Genomic DNA, 19,078 nt, shown 5'->3' on the forward strand with positions numbered 1-19,078 from the left:
TCTCTCCCCTGACATTGGATTCTTTTCCCCAGATCCTGGTACCCAACCCCAAATTCAAGCTGAAGCCAACATCTCATTTGCAATATATAGGGAGTCTGTAAAACAGAGCCATGGCTCATCTTCACTAGCAGAGACCAGTGGGAAGACTCATTTAGAGCTGGGAGACAACCACTTGGTTCATATTGAGTCTTATAGCTTCTCCAGTTCATGTAACTCCCATAGCACATCTCCATATAAAGACAAGCATAATGGGTCCCTAAAATTATAAAATAGGTAGTGTCCTATTGTAGATTAGAAAATGGTTGAAGAATAGAACACAATCCCAGTGGGACTTGCACCTTATTTTGTACATCTGGGAAGAGAGGGCAGACAGATACTATCAACTCTTTAGGTGCATCCAGGTAGTTGAGAAAACCAAGAAGTGGTGCCCTGGGCTCATTCTCAATCTACACAGAGTCATTCCTAGGACAAAATCAGGGAAAGAAGAGTCTTCGTGTTGAGAACTGTTTAGCCTGTGCCACAGAGAGTTCTGATAGGAAGTCAAGTTAAAGGAGTTCTGTCTGAAGGGGGAGATACTCAACAGGCATCCAGGGCCCCAGGACTCCTCAGACTCAGAAAACACTAGCTAAAAGGATGTCTAGAAATGTATAAACTCAAAAGACTTCTATGGCCTAAAACTTGGCTCTTTGGGCACGGAGACTGACTGATGTTGAGCAGCTGGAGAGGCTTCCTACTCTGAATCTGTTCAACTATTGACTCAGCTCAGACCATGCCTAGGCAGGTTCAGTTGCTGAACCTGTGTCAGCAGCAATATGCTTGGCTTTGAGAGGATGACCACTTGATAAACCAAGAGGCGTCAAGGTGCTCAATGACAGGACCTCAACACTTGGCATGTCATGCAAACACATCAGTAATTCTCCTATCCAATTCTACCTGAGAGTCCAAAAGCATCAGATTTGCCTCATAAAGGAGCACTCGCCTGTGGTCAGTGTTAAAGGACTGGACCTGGGTCTGAGAGAGAAACTCATCTCTAGGTGCAGCTACTTTGAATAGTGCAGTACTTCTTGCAGCTTTGTTCTCAGAACTATGCATTGAAGAGAGATGTTGATGCCTCAGAACCTCCACTCAATGACAACTTTATCCAGTTCAATGCTCAAGCACCAACATTCCTGGCCACCAGTGCAGCTTCACTGTCCTCACATCTAGCCTCTTACATCAACTTTGATAAACTATTCACCATAAGGAAGGCAAAAAGTCTGACCTCCTCTGGATGGCACCCCATGCAGAATCCACAGCCCAAACTTCATCCTGATCAGTGTTGGATATCTTCTATTTGCACGTGAGACAATTTTTAAAGCCTATGGTCTTCTCATACATGGTGAGGAAAATTGAAAGGCAAAAATCAAATGAAAACATTTTTTCCTCCTCATAAAGATGAGTCAAAAAGATGCTAGCATGGTCATGTTGAAGAAAAAAAACAAAACCATGTGCAGGTTCAGTGAATAAACAAAGAAAAAAATTAAACAAAAAATTCTATAAGAAAAGAATCAGGTTAAAGGAGACAATATCTTCTGCGTACCTGTCAAGAGGTAAACAAAATCCCAGAAGTAGTCAAGGCCCATTCAGTAAAAGCACAAATCTTCCTCATGGGCAGAATTAGGTCCGTGAGCCCTGAAGAAATCTGCAGAGCGGCAACATGCTCGTCTATACACATCTTTACCATACATTATAGAGTGGATGTTAGACGAGCATGTTGCCGCTTTGCAGATTTCTTCAGGGCTCACGGCCCCTAATTCTGCCCAAGAGGAAGATTTGTGCTCTTACTGAATGGGCCTTTATTACTTCTGGAACATGTTTACCTCTTGACAAGTACACAGAAGATATTGTCTCCTTTAACCTGATAATTTTCTCTCTTATTTCTGCTACACCAGTCCAGAACTTCTGGGATTTATCCCCATTTCCAACTCATGGAGGCAGAGGTTTGCTTTTATTTTTTTTTTTTTTTAATATGACATCACCTCTACTATTTATTCTATGAACAGAACCTGAAAAGTCAGTATTCTTCTGCCAAAGTTAATAAAAGCCTTTCGTGCAGTCTATTTAAAAACTAATAAATGTGATAATTTTAATAGATTAAGAAGAAGCCCTCTCTTGAATTCCTCTTTTTTTTTTTTTTATTATTATTTTTTTTTTATTCAGATGGGTTTCTGGACTGGTGTAGCAGAAACAAAGGAAAGAAAATTATCAGGTAAGTGTTTTTTATTTCCTTGACTTTCTGCTACACCAGTCCAGAACAACTGGGATGTACCAAAGCCCAACTATCCTGGGTGGGAGGTTGACAGACCTGCCTTAAGGCATTTGCTCCATAGTCCACATGTTTCTCTGATGGATACATTCAACTTTATAGTATTTAATGAACATGCATAATGAAGATCAAGAACCTGTTGAATTTTCTGCAGCACTCAATTCCACCCATGAGGTCAGTTGTGCTCTTATGGAGCACGACCGAATCCACTTTCTTTTCAAGATTATATCTGAAACAGTCTCTTTAAAGCATCTTGCAATTGTCACCTTAGATGCTGTTTCTCCTTTGTGTTCACACCCAACAACTCGATTCATTTGTCTGTACTTTGAAAGGTTATTTGTAACCTCCAAGTATTAGAATTAGCTGAACTTCTAAGAATATTAATATTAATGATTATCACTCTCCTTTGACTTAAAACTCTTTTGAAAATGCCAGCAAGACAATGGAATTTTGAAAACAGTCTTAGATGAAAATATAGGTTTTAGATAAAAGAGCCCGAAGGAAAGAAATACCAAAAGCTCAGCTTCTGAAATTCTACAGGCCACAGAAGAAAGAATCCATCCAGTCTCGGCAAACAAAAATTGATCTGAGGGGGAGCCATGGGGCCATAACAGCATGGAACTATTGTGGATGGGAAGTGAAAGGCCTTCGGGCCTTTTCCAGAAAGCTCTGTAAGAATCTGTCTGGTACTGGTACATGGTAACATGATCCATGTGTGTGACTCTGAACTACTTTTCTTCAGAGAAAGGATATTTTGTAATTATCACCAACCCAAGTAACACCTACTGCGAGAGGCAGACCATCCTGACCGTCCACTTGAATAGTGCAATTTCATTCCCAGCCAAGTGACGAGGAATCAAACAGATTCCTTCTCACGTAAAACTTCTCTTTCGTGAGTTACAGCTTATTAAAACACAACGGATGTCCCAGTTTAGAATCCAAACAAGGAGAAAGGAAATTATATCTGCATAATTTGGTTACACACAGACACTCCCCCATCACTGGACGGCTCAGAAGGTAAGAACAGTCTGCTAAAGCACACACTGGTACCTACTCCAACCTTGCTCCCCCCTTGTGCAGTCCAGCTTGATTAAGGAGGGAGTTGTGTCCTTTCCTGCATATAAATCAAGCTTCATTATTTAATGTTGGAGAAAAATGTTCCCAGTCACAATTTTACATCAGCTGCCCAGATTTGGAAACAAAAATGTGGATTCCTCTCTGTTCTCGCGATGTACCATCTGAGCACTGTGGTCTTTCCTAGCCCTCCCCCCAACACACCACCTGGAGCATGAACCTCACCCAGTGACTGCACCGGTTGCACAGCTAGCGGCATGGATATAATGCTAGGAACACCAACCCCGAAACACGCACCCTGCGCCGAGATACCCATTGCCACTTTACTCTGGCTGGGAACACGGAGGGAACTGGCGGGAGATTTTAGTGCTGTTGCCATCTTAAGAGTACCCGGTGAAGTGGTGACACCTGAGCATGCATCTTTTCAGAATGCAACCCACACATGTGTGGCCACCACCTGCACCGAAAGGAGCTGCACCTTTGACTTGCCTGGTGATGCACTGTAAAAAGGAGGTAAGAAAATACAGATTAATGCCTGCGTTCTCGCACTGGAACGCTATTTTGCGGGAAGATTTAAGGAAGCAGGAGCATGCAGCTTATTCTATGGTTGTCACTGTGAAGTGTCACAGTACCAAAATGCACAGGCCACACACACACACACACACACTCTCTCATATGACAAACCAATCAATCAAAGTGATTACAGGCATCTTCTCTTTCATTACTAAAAACCAAATAACAGTAATTAAATATCTACACAGCCCTTGGGCTCATCATTTACCATAAGCCAGTCCAACCCACTGCCCTCAAAAGTAAGGAAAGCCCGACTAGAAACGAGTCACAAACCTGGCAAACAGACTGAACCAGTGCAATATACTGACAATGGCTCCAAATACACATCAAATTACAAAGTTTACATTTACAAAATAGACTCTCCTGTTTAAACTTTGGAATTCTTTCCTTTTAGAAAGGTACTGGGTTGAATTAAAAATCACAACAAATTCCTGTCTCACCCTTCCCTTTTTCTCCTGGAAACAATATTTCTTTTTCATTCCCTACTTCTTCCCAGGAATGCAGTTTCTCTCCCAGCTTCTCCAGACAACTATTTGAAGCCCTGTACTGGGCCTTACACACTTGGCCCCTCCCCCGCCCCGACTGCTGATGTAGAAATAGGGGCTTGGTACATTTGCTTCCCAAATCCATGCGAGAGTAAAACCTGTACAATCTGTGTTGGGTCACAGATGTTTGTGTACAGTAGACAAAACTGGAATTTCTGACTCAGAATAAGAAACACTGGTTCAGGGCACCCTGGAGAATTGCAGCTACTCTCCACAGGTCGGTAGCCTAAACCGAAGAACAGCTGTGGGACAGGGCGATGTGCAAGGGACACCAAAACGAGGAAAGGAAGCCGAGACACGGAACCTCCCTCAGTCACAGCACACAAACACACATTGCACCAACTGTACATATTACATTACTCTGCTGGGAATAGCAACCCTGGAACATGCATGGCACACTGCAAAGCATCATCTTATACGCACGGACCTTCAAAGACTGTCTTGGAAGATGAAAATGGGAGGCGGGAACCACAAAAGCCCTTAAGTATTATATATATATATTCATTCATTTCCAGATCAAAGCTCACAAACACTGCACTGAACAGTCAAGCAGTGGCTTTCTAAGTGGTCACACACCTTGCTCCTCAGCTACACCGAGTCTTACCCAAGCCAGAATTCACTCCCACTCACGTGACCAGCACTTACTGCCCGTTTGGAGCAGTGTGTAGCCATCATAGGAAAAACAAATGAGAGCCGCCACTTCATAAGAAAACATTAGCAAAGTTTGCAAAACTCAGCTCAGTTCTGTGCAGCTTTCTGTACTTATCTTGAGAGTCACACTACCAGTTTCGGCAACGAAGAAGCCTGAATGTGCCACAAGAAAACGTCACAGCAAAAATCTGAGAAAAAACGGCAAGTGACAGAAAGACAATGCAAATGTGCAGCGAGCTGGCGGCCAAGCACAGCAGGCAGCCTCAAATACTAAACATTTTTTTGTTTATTTTAATTTTTGTTTTCTGTTTTTTTGTTGTTTTTTTTTTACTTTTTTGTAACACATTTTTTTGTCTTTGGCACCACAAATGGAATTGCACACCTTTTGATAATTGTATATTTCTTCAATTCTCTGGAGGCTGTTGATGATATTTTTACAGTAAAACAGAACTCCAGAAATCCCCCTTAGCACTGTTACAATATTAAGAGCATGAAGAGGTAAAGGCAAATGCTCCCCCTAACTCTGCAATGGCATTCCAACATCAAGGGAACACCCCCCCCCCCCCCCTCGCCGAACTCTCACCCTCTGTGCTGCGGAAAGCTCAGACTACAACCTCAGTCCAAAAAAAAAAAAACCCAAAACAATCTGCCTCCAAAAAGTTGGTTTTAAACACAGTGACCTCCAACCTGGATGCAATTTTGGCAAATAAAACACAGGATGAGTTTCACAATGAAAGCAAACAGGCATTGTGAAGTTGGCATAGTACAGGATTTCCAGGAGCTGGTAAATAAAAATACCCCAACACACCACTGGAATTTTAAGTACCAGAGAAGCCCAAACCTTCCCCGTTCATCAAAACAGAACTATCTGGCTCCAGTAGCACAGGACCAAAGGACTCTGCTGGCCAAGGCGAAGCGGTATGAGGGATGGGTAATCTTTAGCTTCCGGGTGGGGCTTTGTCCAAATCCGTACCGTTTTCCATGCAATGGCTCATGTGAAAATATGCACCCCCCCACCTGCTCTAAAAAAAAAGTCTCTGCATTCAACTCTGCGGTGCGAAAGGAGGGTTTCTCAAAGATGCTCATTTCATCCACGTCCCCAGACCACTACAGAAATCTCTTCAAAAAAAAAAAAAAAAAAAAAAAGTCCCCTCCCATTCCCACTGCAGAAAAAGGCAGGGAAGGCACAGGGAAGCGAGAAGGATCCAATGCAAGAAGCGAGGGTGGAGCGGAGGTGGGCGATGCGCAGTGGTGAGAAGCGGTACTCCCCCATCAGTCCCACAGCACTGTTCTGAATCACAGGCGATGCTGCCGAGGAGCAGAGGGGGCAAGGGGAGGCAGAAGGAAAAAAAAAAATGGCTGCGGATAAAAGATACTGCAGAGAGAGCTCCTGAAGAGAAAAAAGTCGGGTCTGGTTCCAGAGCCAGGACTCGCTCATTTTCCTACAGTGCAATACAGGATTCATGGCAATCTCCAATCCAGTACATTGCCACCAGAAGCCACTTTCCTACTGCTTGTTCTTTGGTCAACTCTTACGAAGGATTTTCCTTTATTTTTTTTGTTTACTTTAACACCGAAATAATAATTAGAAAAAAAAACAAAACTGAAAAGAACTCTTCCGTAATAAATAACTGCCGAGTACCATCTGGGAGGGTCTCTGGGAAACCTTCTTGTAAGCAAGTGCTCCTTCTCCTATCTGTGCAGTCCTCAGGAAGAGCGTGCGGTCTGAACACGTGACGCCAAGTCACTAAACGACAGTCTGCTGGAAAAAGGCAAACACCAGAGGTGGCGGTGAAAAGCAAATGCCAAAATGTTGACAAGATGTGTGCGTGGGATCTCTTGCTCTCTCAGCCAGCCTCCGCTGGTCCCACTCACTCTCTCTCTCTCACCAAGCTGTGTAGATGTCGGGGACACCAGTCACTCGGTCAACTCCTTGAAAGGTCAGGTCCTCCAATAGGGGTTCCTTCGCCCCCTCGAGGCTGAAGCTTCTGCTAACTGCTCATTGGTCCATCGTTCAGGAAGTACGTGGTCATTTCCCCTTTCCCTTTCACCTTGACCATCCCTCTGCACTCCAGCTTGTAACCTTTGGCTGCCAACACCTGGTACAGGTCTGTAGTTACCTAAAAATAAAACAAATATTAAAAAAAAAAAAAAAAGCGCCCAGAAAGCTTGAGGTTTTTCCTGTACAGTTTGATCAGTTTCTTCTCTCTTCTTAAACCCTCATCCCTCCTGTGAAGTGGCACATCTGCTCTAACCTACAACCTCTGTTCTATGCCTGCCATATGGAATTTACTACATTTATTATTTTATTTATTTATTTAGCATTTTTCTATACCGACCTTCATGGTTAGATACCATATCAGATCGGTTTACATCGAAACAGGGAAACTAACAGAAAACAACTATTTTTTTTAAATATAAACAGAAGAATCAAAGTTACATTCAACAGGGATAGTGAACTTGGAAGCATGCCCTAGAACGGGAGATGAACTCAAGACGTGGCTCTTTCACCAAGCCTTTTCTGATACACCAGACAATCACTAGTTGCCCTGTACTCTTACCCGGACTTTGGCTATTAGCTTCACGAAAAATGGACTCGGGCACTTCCAGGTTAAAGCACCTTTAAGCTTTTAACCAGCATTCACTATTGTATCACTTTATAATTATTACAGCCTTTACCTTCTTTCCAGCTTTTGTTTTAAGCTTCCAAGTTCTCTATTCCTTGTTGATTGTAACTTTGACTTATTCTTATCTTTTGTTATGTATAGTTTACCTAAATTGTTACTTCAGTTATACCCTTGTTAAATGTAAACCGATCCGATATGGTTATTTACTATGAAGGTCGGTATAAAAAACTTAAATAAAATAAATAAATAAATGGCTGTGTCACAGACCCACTATACTTAGCGAGAAGTCTTTCTAAACAACTGGGAGTTTCCCATGGCTTCCCTTTACTCCTCCCTATACGTACCTCTCTAATGCACTTCCATTTTCCCAGTGGCTGTTTGGTTTCTACTAGCAGAGAGCTCAGCAACCTAAACCAAGCATCCAGGGTCCAAATCAACCAATTAATTCTCTGAGGTATTCAACTACTGAGGTGTACAGAAAAAAAAAAAAAAAAAGCCACACCCCATTTATCCCAAATGCATAGTGAGGAGACCTCTGCCCCCCCCCCCCCCCACTGTGATAAGGCTGTTACCTGTATGCGGTCAGAGACCCCTGTACTGTCCATGCGACTGGCCACATTCACAGTGTTACCCCAAATATCGTACTGGGGTTTTCGTGCACCAATGACCCCTGCAACTACAGGGCCAATGTTCAGTCCTAGGGAAAATAAAAATCACAATGCAACACCATAACCTGTATTTCTCTTGTGCTGCTCATGCTCTGCAGGGCCTTACTGCTTAAACCTCAGCAGTTAAACCTTCCAGTGCTGCTCTTCGGACAGGGCCCAAATGTCACTCTACAGAGCAGCACTTGGCACTCTGTAGACACAGAGCATAAGAGTATTGTATCAGCACCCCAGGCCCCCTGCATCCACATCTCTTCAAGGCCCATGACTTACGAGCACTCCCAGGCACCTCACTCCACTCCCGGAATTTCCAATATTCCCAAATTCCACCTCAAGCTTCCCAGCACTCCCTGCACCACCCACCCCAAACCTAGGACTCTCAGCACCTCCATCACCCACTCCCCTAAATCCAAGAACCCTTGTCACAAAACTCCATAGTCCGAGCACCTCCACCTCAAAGTCAGAGTTCCCAGCACATCCGGCACCTCTACCCCAATCCCCAGAATGGAATTCTTACCAATTTTCATCTGAAAATTGTTGAAGGAATGCTCATTAATGTACTTCATCTGTTCCATGAGCCTCATGGCATAGTCGGCCAGCGCAGTGATGTGGGACTTGCCCTCCTTGTCGTACGTGGTGTCATTCAGGCCAGATGCTGCCATGTAAGTGCTCCCAATGGTTTTGATTTTCTCCAGCTGCCTGTACTTCTCCTCACTGATAATCTGCAGGGGGAGACAGGGTGGGAGGGGCAATTACAGGCCTTCGCTTTGGAAAGTGATCCAACAGGGAGCCGACCTCAGAAGGCAAAAAGAGGAGGAGGCGGCGGCCCACCCTTAATGTGGGGTCTGAAATATTAATCTCAAGAGCCATAGCTTGAGCAGCATGGCATCCAACCCCCAGACCTACAGGCCAACCACTGGCTTTACTATCACTACAGCTGTGATGTCACAGTTACACAGGACCATCAACCAGTGAAGGGCTTGGAGTGGGGGTGGGGAAGAAAACAAAACCATTTTCCGGGACCTGACAAATATCCCCCCGCTATCAATGATTTGAAATTGGTCCGAGAGGATGAATCGGAGGGTGTAAGGCACGGTAGTGAACAGTGCACCCTACCCTACCCGCCGAATGCCCCCTCTCTTAGCCAATGAGAATTTGCCCCCCCCAGGACAAGAGATGAGGGACTGTGCTGCAAGCACTTGAGAAGGCTTTAAACTCACCTCATCAAAGTCAGCGATGATCTCATTGAGCAGCCGCAGGCACTCCACCCCCTCGTTGTTGGCCTCTAGCTCCACATAGAACTCCGAGAAGTTACTAATGGAGGCGAACATGACAGCCACACATTCGCAAGACTGGTAATAGAGTTCATCATTGCGCCGTTCCCGTGCCAGAAAGTGAGCTGCCACATCCTTGGGGAGGATATTATGCAGGAGCCGTCGATTATAAGCCTGAAGTTCCTCCATGTCCTCTTTCTCTCCAGTAGCCTGAAGACAAAATTAAAAAAAAAAAGTTAGAAGCTGGTGGCCTTTCCACATCATCAGGATGCTTTTTTTTTTTTTTTACTATCAAACTGTCTTTCTACTAATCCTTTCAACTAAAGTTGTCACCTCATAGAGGTCAACATGGACAGCCTGATCCAGTCTTGTTTTTGCCTCATTTCATGCATGGGAGATTATAGTTCTGATGTTCAGGACTACAATTCTATGTGTGCACTGAAGCAAAAGTTGATCTGGATCAGGCTCTCTCTCCAGATTGACCTGCATGAGGTGGCAAGCTTGCCTATGACAGACAGGACCAGCAGCCAAAAGGAAGTAGTTTTACATCACTTCCTATTTCTAGGGCTCCTCCCCTTGCATCCTGCAGTCTTTCCAGTTTGCAACACTTCTCCAGCAATTCCAAGATTAGAAACCTAAATTTTTTTCCCCAGAATTCCATTGCTGAAAACACTATCAGCATCCAAACAGTCATAACCAACAGAACTTACTGCAGCAGCATCGCATAGGACGGGGAAAACAAAGCAGAGAGAGCCGATCTCTCAAAAGATTTATCTGCGGATGCCTAATTGTTCACCTATAAAACTTTATGTGCTTTACAGATTTCCTCTACAGAGGCAAATGCCTTCTCTCCGTAAAAAGTAGGCACCATTCTGATGGTGTGTGCTCCGAGGAAACTCAGAGGAGTCCTACGTGCTCTCTTGAACTCCATCCAGAGTTGGACATGGTAGAAGTTGGTAATGCCTTCTTACGAGCCTCAAAACACTACAGTTGCTACAATTTTCTAAAAATCACTCTACATAAAACTTCAGAGTCTTGCAGGTCGTAAAAAAAAAAAAAAAAAAAAAAAAAGACAAAAAGGTAATCTTGCTTCTTCAGAATTCAAGTTTGGTACAATGTAGGCAAAACAGTCTTTTGATTAATGTGAAAGACAGAATTATCCTTAGAAACCAGATTTGGAATGGTTCCCAAAACAACCACATCTGGGGAAAAAAAAATCCTGCAAAAAAAAAAAAAAAATAATAATAACTGAGTCACTGAAAATAAGATATTCAGTTTGCTCGTATTTTTTGCTGAGTGAACTACAACCAAAAATGCTATCTTGATGGTCAGAAAACAAACAGTGGATCAAATGGTGGCTTCAAAAAAAACATCTGATGTCTCCCCCTTTGATAAAACATTGGAATAAGCAGCTTCATAAGATCACACTGATCAAAGAGCTGACATGTTAAAAAAAAAATGTCTCCAATGAAAAGATATGGGGCAAGAACTGGACACACTTTAGACTGCACTATACTTGATGGGCTGTACTCCTGACAAGATGTTGGTTAGCTGGCAATGGGAGTGCGCAGTTATGACACTTGCCATAATGAAATCTGTATGTGCAATGCTGCCTGTTTTGTGTAACTACTAAAAGATATAATAATTTCCATTACCTTCCTCAAAATGCTTCTAGGGAACATGAAGAGAGAGAACAACCTGTTCATTTGGACATTTCTGAAATTTTGGAACTTTCTAATGAGATGGAAATAGTACAGAGAAGATCTGCTTTAGTCACATTTGCATTTATTTCGGAACACAAGAATATTCTGAAAATGTTTCTCCATAATAGGCAAATGCTTTTTTTTTTTTTACGGTCAAAAGGTCTGGGTTTACCCAGATCAAGCGAAAAAACTTTCTTGAGTTGAGAACCGAAGTATTGAAAATTGGAGTGAAATTTGTTTTATGCTATCCATGCAAATGTGCTAATCATTATAATAATGCTAACTATTCCTTCTTTGAAATAGATCAGTTAAGAGCCTTTTTGGAAGCTCATACCTGGGAAAGCACACAAGTGAATCCGTTAAATGAGTAGGTTATGTCTAATACCTGGCGACCTGAACTAAGTTTAATATGTATATTGCTTTCAATTTAGTGCTTCTATTTTCTTGTCCTCCCACAATTTCTTTTATTTAAGTACAAAGAGTGAAATGTAACTTTAATTTTTCTATAAGTTTATTACTAATTTTGAATTGTACTGTATTTCCATAGCAGGATTTATGCTTGTTATATTGTTAAAACCTTGAAAAAAAAAAAAAAAAAAAAAAAGAGAATTAAAAAAAAAAAAGAGAATATTTGACACAACATTAAGCCTCCAAAAAGGTAATGGCTTTCTTATCTTAGGCTGTTGGAAGTTCTGCGGTCTTAAAAAAGTTCCAGCCGTGTAAGGGAAGGACGAGTGGGCTTCCATTGTGTGTCATGATTAATCCCTTGGCTATTGAATATAGCGGTCATGTGCACCCTTCAGGTGCGCTCTTACCAGGGGTGGAAAACCTCCGGTAGCCTTGTGGCCCAGCTGACTAAACTTTAAATCCTGGTGCCTGCTGGCAGTTGCTCAGCTTATGTCCTGGTGAACAGTCAGCCGCCCCCAGGCCATGCGGAGAGCTGGAGGAGCAGCTGGGGCTGGGGGAGCATCAGGTTAGGTGGAAAGGAAAGCAGGGGTCTGAAGGAGGAAAAGATGTGAGGAAAACAAAATGAAGGGAAAAAGCTATGGGGAGGGTCAGGAAAAAGAAGTATTTAATGGAAGGCGGGCAGAGTATCTTAAAAAAAAAAAAAAAGGAAAGACAGAAGCAATACAGGCAAAAGTAAAAACAAAAGCTAATTATAACATCTGAGCCAGTAAGGAGCTATTAGGGTCACCTCTGCTCATTTGCTCTTATCTTTGCTAGAACCCATGCCAGCATCACTCAGAGGACAAATATACAGCCTGTTAGTGATTCATTTTAGTGGTCCTGCAATATGAATCACTGACAGGCTAAGTAGGCTTATGTCCACCTCAGCACCTTATATATCGCCTGTATTGTTCCAGAATTGGGTGCCTCCCTTCTTGTTCAGAGAACAGTCACAACATTGTTCAATCTGATTCATACACGCCTGTTCCAAATCAGACTGCAAAATGCTGCCAGACCTTCAGAAACAGCTCTCATTTCTAAGGCATTCAGGTGCCTTTCCAGATACCTTTTCTAATTCTGCTATATCATGTGCAGGATTTCTCCTGTGAGGACCATCTCCCTTAAGGAGACCAAGTCCTGCATCCATAAGAATCTGAACACGATGGGATATAGTCAAACTACTCCCTTTGTATGCAGTCATTCTAAACCACCACCATGCCCACTGACACTGCAAGTCTTATCTGGGCATAAGCCAACTGCGTGTTAGCCAACATCAGAGGATTCTCCAGAACTGGCTCTCTACTAACAAGCAGTCCAAGCCATTGCCCAGAGCGTGGCAGTTTTTGGGGGGGGCAGAACCAGAGGCTTCTGTGCCTGAGCACACGGAGCTCTGCCTAATGGCTCTTTTTGGCCAGTGCCAAGAATCTCGCTGCTTTCTGCTTCAACCTCTCCCCAATCAGGCGTGGAACAGGAGGGGGGGGGGGGTGGGGAGAGGCTAGGAGACAGAGCAGAACAAAGCAAAACAAAGAGCCACCACTCTGCTCCCTGCAGGAGGACTGTGAGAGACTGGAAAACTGGACAACTAAATGGCTGACGAAATTGAAAGTGGACAAGTGCAAATGGATGCCCATGGGGTTATTTTTCCCCTAACTCTGGAGGGAAAATGCTGGGTTCCGCATTGCTAGTAACCACCCAGGAAAAGGATCCTGGAGTCTTCCACGGTTCGTTGAAATCCTCAGCTCAATGTGCAGCAGTGGCCAAAGAAGGAAACAGAATGCCAGGAATTATTCAGAAAGGAACGAACAATGAGGAGGAGGAGGAGAGCATAAAAATGCCTCCATACAGATGTACGGTGCGACTGCACCTTGAGTACTGGGTGCGTGCTCTGCTCGCTCCATCTCAAAAAAAAAAAAAAGATATAGCAGAATTAGGAAAGGTATTGGGAAAGGCAACAAACATGGTAACAGGAGTGGAATGGTCCCCTTATGAAGAGAGGCTAAGCAGGTTAGGGCTCTTCAGCCTGGAGGCCATATGATAGAGGCTTATAAAATCATGAGTGGGGTGGAACAGGTAAATAGAGAACAGTTATTTACCCATTCAAATAATGCTAGAACTAGGGACTAACCGGCAGCAGATTTAAAACAAACTGGGAAGTACTTTTTCACTCTAGGCACAGTCATGCTGTGGAATTCATTGGCAGAGGATGTGGGAAAAGCATTTAGCATAGCTAGATTTTAAAAGGGTTTGGACAGGCTCCTAGAGGAAAAAGGCCATAAACAGCTATTAACCAGATGACTCCAGGGAACTCTCCACTTAACCCTGGGAGTAAGCAACAAGAAATCAGTTCTACTTTTTGAGATTGTTGGCCATTGTGGAACACAGGATTCTGGGCTTGATGGACCTTGGGTCTGAACCAGCATGGCACTTTTGTTCTAAAAAGGAGGGGAAAAGTAAACCTGGAGTTCAGTTTTTTTTTTTTTTTGTCTACATATTTCTATTATAAATTTGTGATCACTCATTCTGTATTTGGTAAGGGATTTTTAGAACACCTTTTCAAATAATGCTTATGTTTTTATAATTCAGATATTTTAAGTCCCTTTCCCAAAGAGCTTACAATCTATTTGGTTACCCAAAACAATGGGAAATAAAGTCACTTGGGCAAGGTCAGAAGAAGTGTCAGTGGTATTTGAATCCTGGTTCTCAGCCCACTGTTCCAGTGGAATATTTGCACTGCTGCCTTGTCATAGATAGGGGCGCTGCTGTTTGAGTTCTGAGAGTTAGTGCTGCTTAGCTATGACATGCAGGGCTGGTTTTTCCATTATATCAATCCTGAAAACATAACTGGACATATGAGTATACTTTGCCTTTGAACCATGCATACTTTAAAGTTAGTTTTTAGAATGAAATACTAAGCGAAATCAGGGAAGCTAACCAATTTGGCAGTGCAGTAATATTGGGAGATTTCAATTACCCCAATATTGCCTGGGCAATTGTAACATCAGGACATGCTAGAAACAAAGTTCCTGGGGAGGAAGCGACATTACCCGATGCAGTAGGACGCTTGACTCTGCTTCTCTCCCTGGACTCCCAGCCAACAGCGATATAATTGCTCCGAGACCCCGTTTTTGAACAGTATCAGCACGCAGAACAATTGTGGAATGACAAGCAAGAAGAAATCAGTGGATTTAAAGATCTTTTCTTACGAAGCAGGTGGCTCTAGGTTTGCAGCCTTAGGTAAAGCACCCGACTTAGGAGACCACAAAATGGCCGACGCCTCGAGCACGGGTGCTGAGCGTAGTGACTTTGCTATGCAGGATAGTGAACTGACAAAAGAGGCCTTTCGACACTGGTTTCATGAAATTCAAGGGAATATTAAAGCCCTGAAAGCAGATGTTCATGGAGCTCTTAATGACCGATTTCGGTCGCAGAACTGATGAATTAGAAACTGGAATGATCAGGGCACTGAACTCTCCTCACTTCGTATGGAAATATCTAACCTCCGACACGCGAATTCGGAGATGGCCTTGAAATTAGAAGACCTAGGGAATCGGTCACAAAGATCTAACATACGCAAGGTGCCAGAAATGGAGGATTTCAAGGACGCAGGCTTGGTTGTCTGGAAAATCTGCCGTGCCATTCTCAATACTAGAGGGACTGACGCACTACGCGATGTGGACATAATTCTGGATAGGGCACATCGATCTTTAAGCAGGCCATCGAAGCATGTTCCACGCGATATCATTGCCTGTGTCCATACTTTTAGCTTGAAAAACCAAATTATGCAACAGGCACGATTCATGGGTAATATCTCTTGAGAGGGCCATGATATTGCTTTATTTAGTGATCTATCACCTATCACCCTCAAAAAACGCAGAGATCTGCGTGCTGTGACAACATTCCTTCGACGTGAAAATGTGAGGTACCGCTGGCTCTTCCCAAGTGGCTTATCTTTTACCATCAGTGGGGTCACCTCGCGGATTACCTCAGAGGCAGATGCTGTTCCGATATTTGCGCCTCTGGGCTTTACGGTAGCAGCGCAGGCTGAGGGACCCCGATCTAAGGTGCCTGGTGGAAATCCAAAAAGACAGAGGGTCGGGAAAAATGGATCCAGACTCCAGCGGCGTTCTCAAGAGTCCAGTCAGGATGGAGCGCCGGCACCATGAAGACCGGATCTGATTTCGACAGGATTGTTTGCTGCACAGGTTTTAATTATTGATAGCTGATAAGCGGACGGGCCAGTACATTTTATTTTATGTTCTAATAATGTGCCAGAATTGAGACCCTACTTCGGACAGCCTATTTCCCTATTTGTTTTATTTCTGGGAGACTGCTAAGCTAACAGTACCAATTGCCAGTTGTTTTTATTTTATTAATAAAAATGCTGCTTGGGATCATACATGCTCTCTTTTTGGCGTATTCAGATGGAGCTTGGTGGACAGATTATTTCTTGCCTAGTTGTTATTTTTTCAGTCCTCACCGATTTAGATTTTGTTTATGGATTTCAGCGACTTCTATGTTACTGTTGTTTCTATGTTCTTTTTTTGGGGTCCGTATTTGGGTAATGTATCATCTGCTTATTGTTGTTTGGCTAGGAGTGGGAGAGGGAGACGTGCTTCCTCTACTATACGTCACCTAAGAGTGGCGTTTGTATTTCAAAGGGGGGGGGGGGTAGGGGAGTGGGGAATTCCAGGAACTCACAACAGAGCCCAGCCTTTCAACATTATTCGGCTATGTATCTGTGTCTGCCGTGGTCATTCTGGTGGGCCACATTTCATATAAGGGATTTTCTAATTTTTGAATATGGCTGATATTAAATTTGTCTCCTTAAATGTTAAGGATTCGAATACCCCATACAAGAGATCGGTGATGTTTAAGGATCTCATTCATATGCAGGCCTCTATTGTCTTTGTCCAAGAGACCTATTTGCGCAGGCGAGATGAACGATTATTGAGGTCCCAACGATATGATCCTATAATTTTGGCTGCCAATACACCACAGCATAAATATTATGGGGTGGGGATTTTTATTTCCAAAGATCTACGGATCCACGTCCTTTCCATATTTCGAGATGAACTTGGTCATTTTTTGATCGTTCATGTGCGCCTGCATGGGTAACTCTTGATTTTGATAAATGTTTACTGCCCAACTGGCCTTCAAGGAGAGATCTTAAATGATATAGATAAAATTTTGCTTGCCTCTGATAGTGGGCAGATTATCCTTGGGGGAGACTTCCTTTGGTAGACTGCTCTAAAGGTAAGGGACATTATTCATTGCTGGCTCGGCAGGCTTTACACCAATTTATGGCTAGGTGAAGTTTAATTGATGTTTGGTGGAAAAAGCATATAGCAGATCGAGATTATACCTTTTACTCCGCACCTCACAGACACCTACACTAGAATTGATCTTTTTCTTATTGACCGATCTCTCTTCCTGGAAACTACCTCCTTGAGATTGGAAATATCTCCTGGTCGGACCATGCTCCCATTTGGTGGCCCATGAGATCGGTTAAAATTACTGGTGGGCGGAGGTTCTGGAGGCTAAATGATACCCTAATTAAGGACGTTACTATAATGGGAAGTATACAGGACTCCATTACAGAATATTTACAACTCAACGACTCCTCAGATATGAACCCAGTGGTTGTCTGGGATTGTCTTAATGCAATCTTGAGGGGGAAATTTATTTCAACTGCCACTCATCAGAAAAAGCTAAAGTTGCAATTGTGAAATGAGCTGGACTCCCATTTAGCCTATCTAGAACGGGAACACAAACGGAATCCCTCCTCCCAATTATTATGCCAGCTTAAAGAGACCCGCTATATGATACAATCCTTGGAACTGGAAAATTTAGCTTCCCAATTAGATATTGCTAAACAAACTTATTACGAATTTGGTAATAAAGTGAGCAAGTTGCTGGCCCATGCCTTGAAGACAAATTCTCCAATCTCAAATTGTGCAGATTCAAGATACTACTGGTCACCTATTACAGGAGGAAGAGCTTATTCGAGATCGCTTTATTCAATTTTATGCTGATTTATATTCTAAAGATGGTTCTATTGCGGATCAGGACATTGATCGTTACCTTGATACTGTGCATCTTCCCCAGCTTGATCATAATGTAGCGATGTGTTTGGGGGATCCTATCAGCTCTGCTGAAGTTCTTGAGGCTATTACTGAATTAAAGCCTGGAAAAGCATCTGGTTTAGCTGGGTTTACCCCTCTTTTTTTAATAAAAAGTTTAAAGATCTATTGGTAACCCCGTTGACCGCACTTTTTAATCACCTCAGAAATGCGGGTCAACTGCTTCCTTTCTCTAAAAGTGGGAATCACTATCATTCCTAAGCCGGGGAAAGATGCTTCTTTATGTGGTTCATATAGGCCAATTTCTCTCATTAATGTGGACCTTAAATTGTTGGCCAGAGTCCTGGTGAAACATTTAAATTTATTTATTCATTTACTTATTCACGCCGACTAGGACGAACGACAGGAGACAATGTTAGGAAACTTATTAGTCTAATTCATATCACTAAGAGGATGAAACGCCTGTCTGTTCTGTTTGGAGTGGACACTGAAAAAGCGTTTGATCGCATGCAGTAGCCATTCCTTTTTAAAGTAATGTCTAAAATGGGTATAGATAACCGTTTTCTCAACTGGGTACAAGCTTTGTATGCAGACCCATTAGCCTGTATAAAATAAATGGTGGCTACTCCCCAGATTCTTTGGTACAAAGGGGCATGCGACAAGGCTGCCCCTTGTCCCCACTTTTATTTGCGATCTCGGTGGAACCCTTAGCAGAACAGATTTGACAGAACAGGGCAATACGTGGATTCCACGTTGGTGGAGTGCAGCATAAAATCTCGCTATATGCTGATGATGTACTATTTATGCTCACCAAACCTGAGCTTTCTCTCAAGGCGGTGATTGATAACATTGCGGCCTATGGATCAGTATCGGGTTTTAAAATTAATATTGAAAAATCGGAATTATTACTGATTTTTCTCCCAGGTGATCTTCAGCACAGACTTAAAGGCTTATTTCCATTTCATTGGGCTAAAAAGGAGGTTAAGTATTTGGGAATAATGATTAGTGCAGAGTACGGTGATTTATTTCACTTGAATTACCCTTCTCTTATCAGAAAATTGGAAGAAGATCTTGCTAAATGGGAGCGTCTCACCATTTCATGGCTGGGACGAATTGCGGCTATCAAAATGTCTC

The 19,078-nt window shown here is 43.0% G+C and overlaps 1 protein-coding gene across 2 annotated transcripts in view; it reads right to left on the reverse strand.

The window, feature by feature from the left end:
• Nucleotides 1-1,933: 1,933 nt before the first annotated feature.
• Nucleotides 1,934-19,078, reverse strand: part of ADCY6 (adenylate cyclase 6) — a 151,449-nt gene continuing 134,304 nt past the window's right edge. For both annotated transcript variants that reach the window (XM_029594627.1, XM_029594626.1), the window contains exons 20-23: nucleotides 9,661-9,924; nucleotides 8,958-9,162; nucleotides 8,348-8,472; nucleotides 1,934-7,268 (exon numbers count right to left, since the gene is read on the reverse strand). In XM_029594627.1, coding sequence (XP_029450487.1) covers nucleotides 7,140-7,268; nucleotides 8,348-8,472; nucleotides 8,958-9,162; nucleotides 9,661-9,924 — 723 coding nt within the window. In that variant the 3' untranslated portion in view covers nucleotides 1,934-7,139. The remainder of the gene's footprint in view (nucleotides 7,269-8,347; nucleotides 8,473-8,957; nucleotides 9,163-9,660; nucleotides 9,925-19,078) is intronic.

The sequence above is a fragment of the Rhinatrema bivittatum genome, chromosome 3 (assembly GCF_901001135.1).
Source record: "Rhinatrema bivittatum chromosome 3, aRhiBiv1.1, whole genome shotgun sequence".
Taxonomy (NCBI): Eukaryota; Metazoa; Chordata; class Amphibia; order Gymnophiona; family Rhinatrematidae; genus Rhinatrema; species Rhinatrema bivittatum.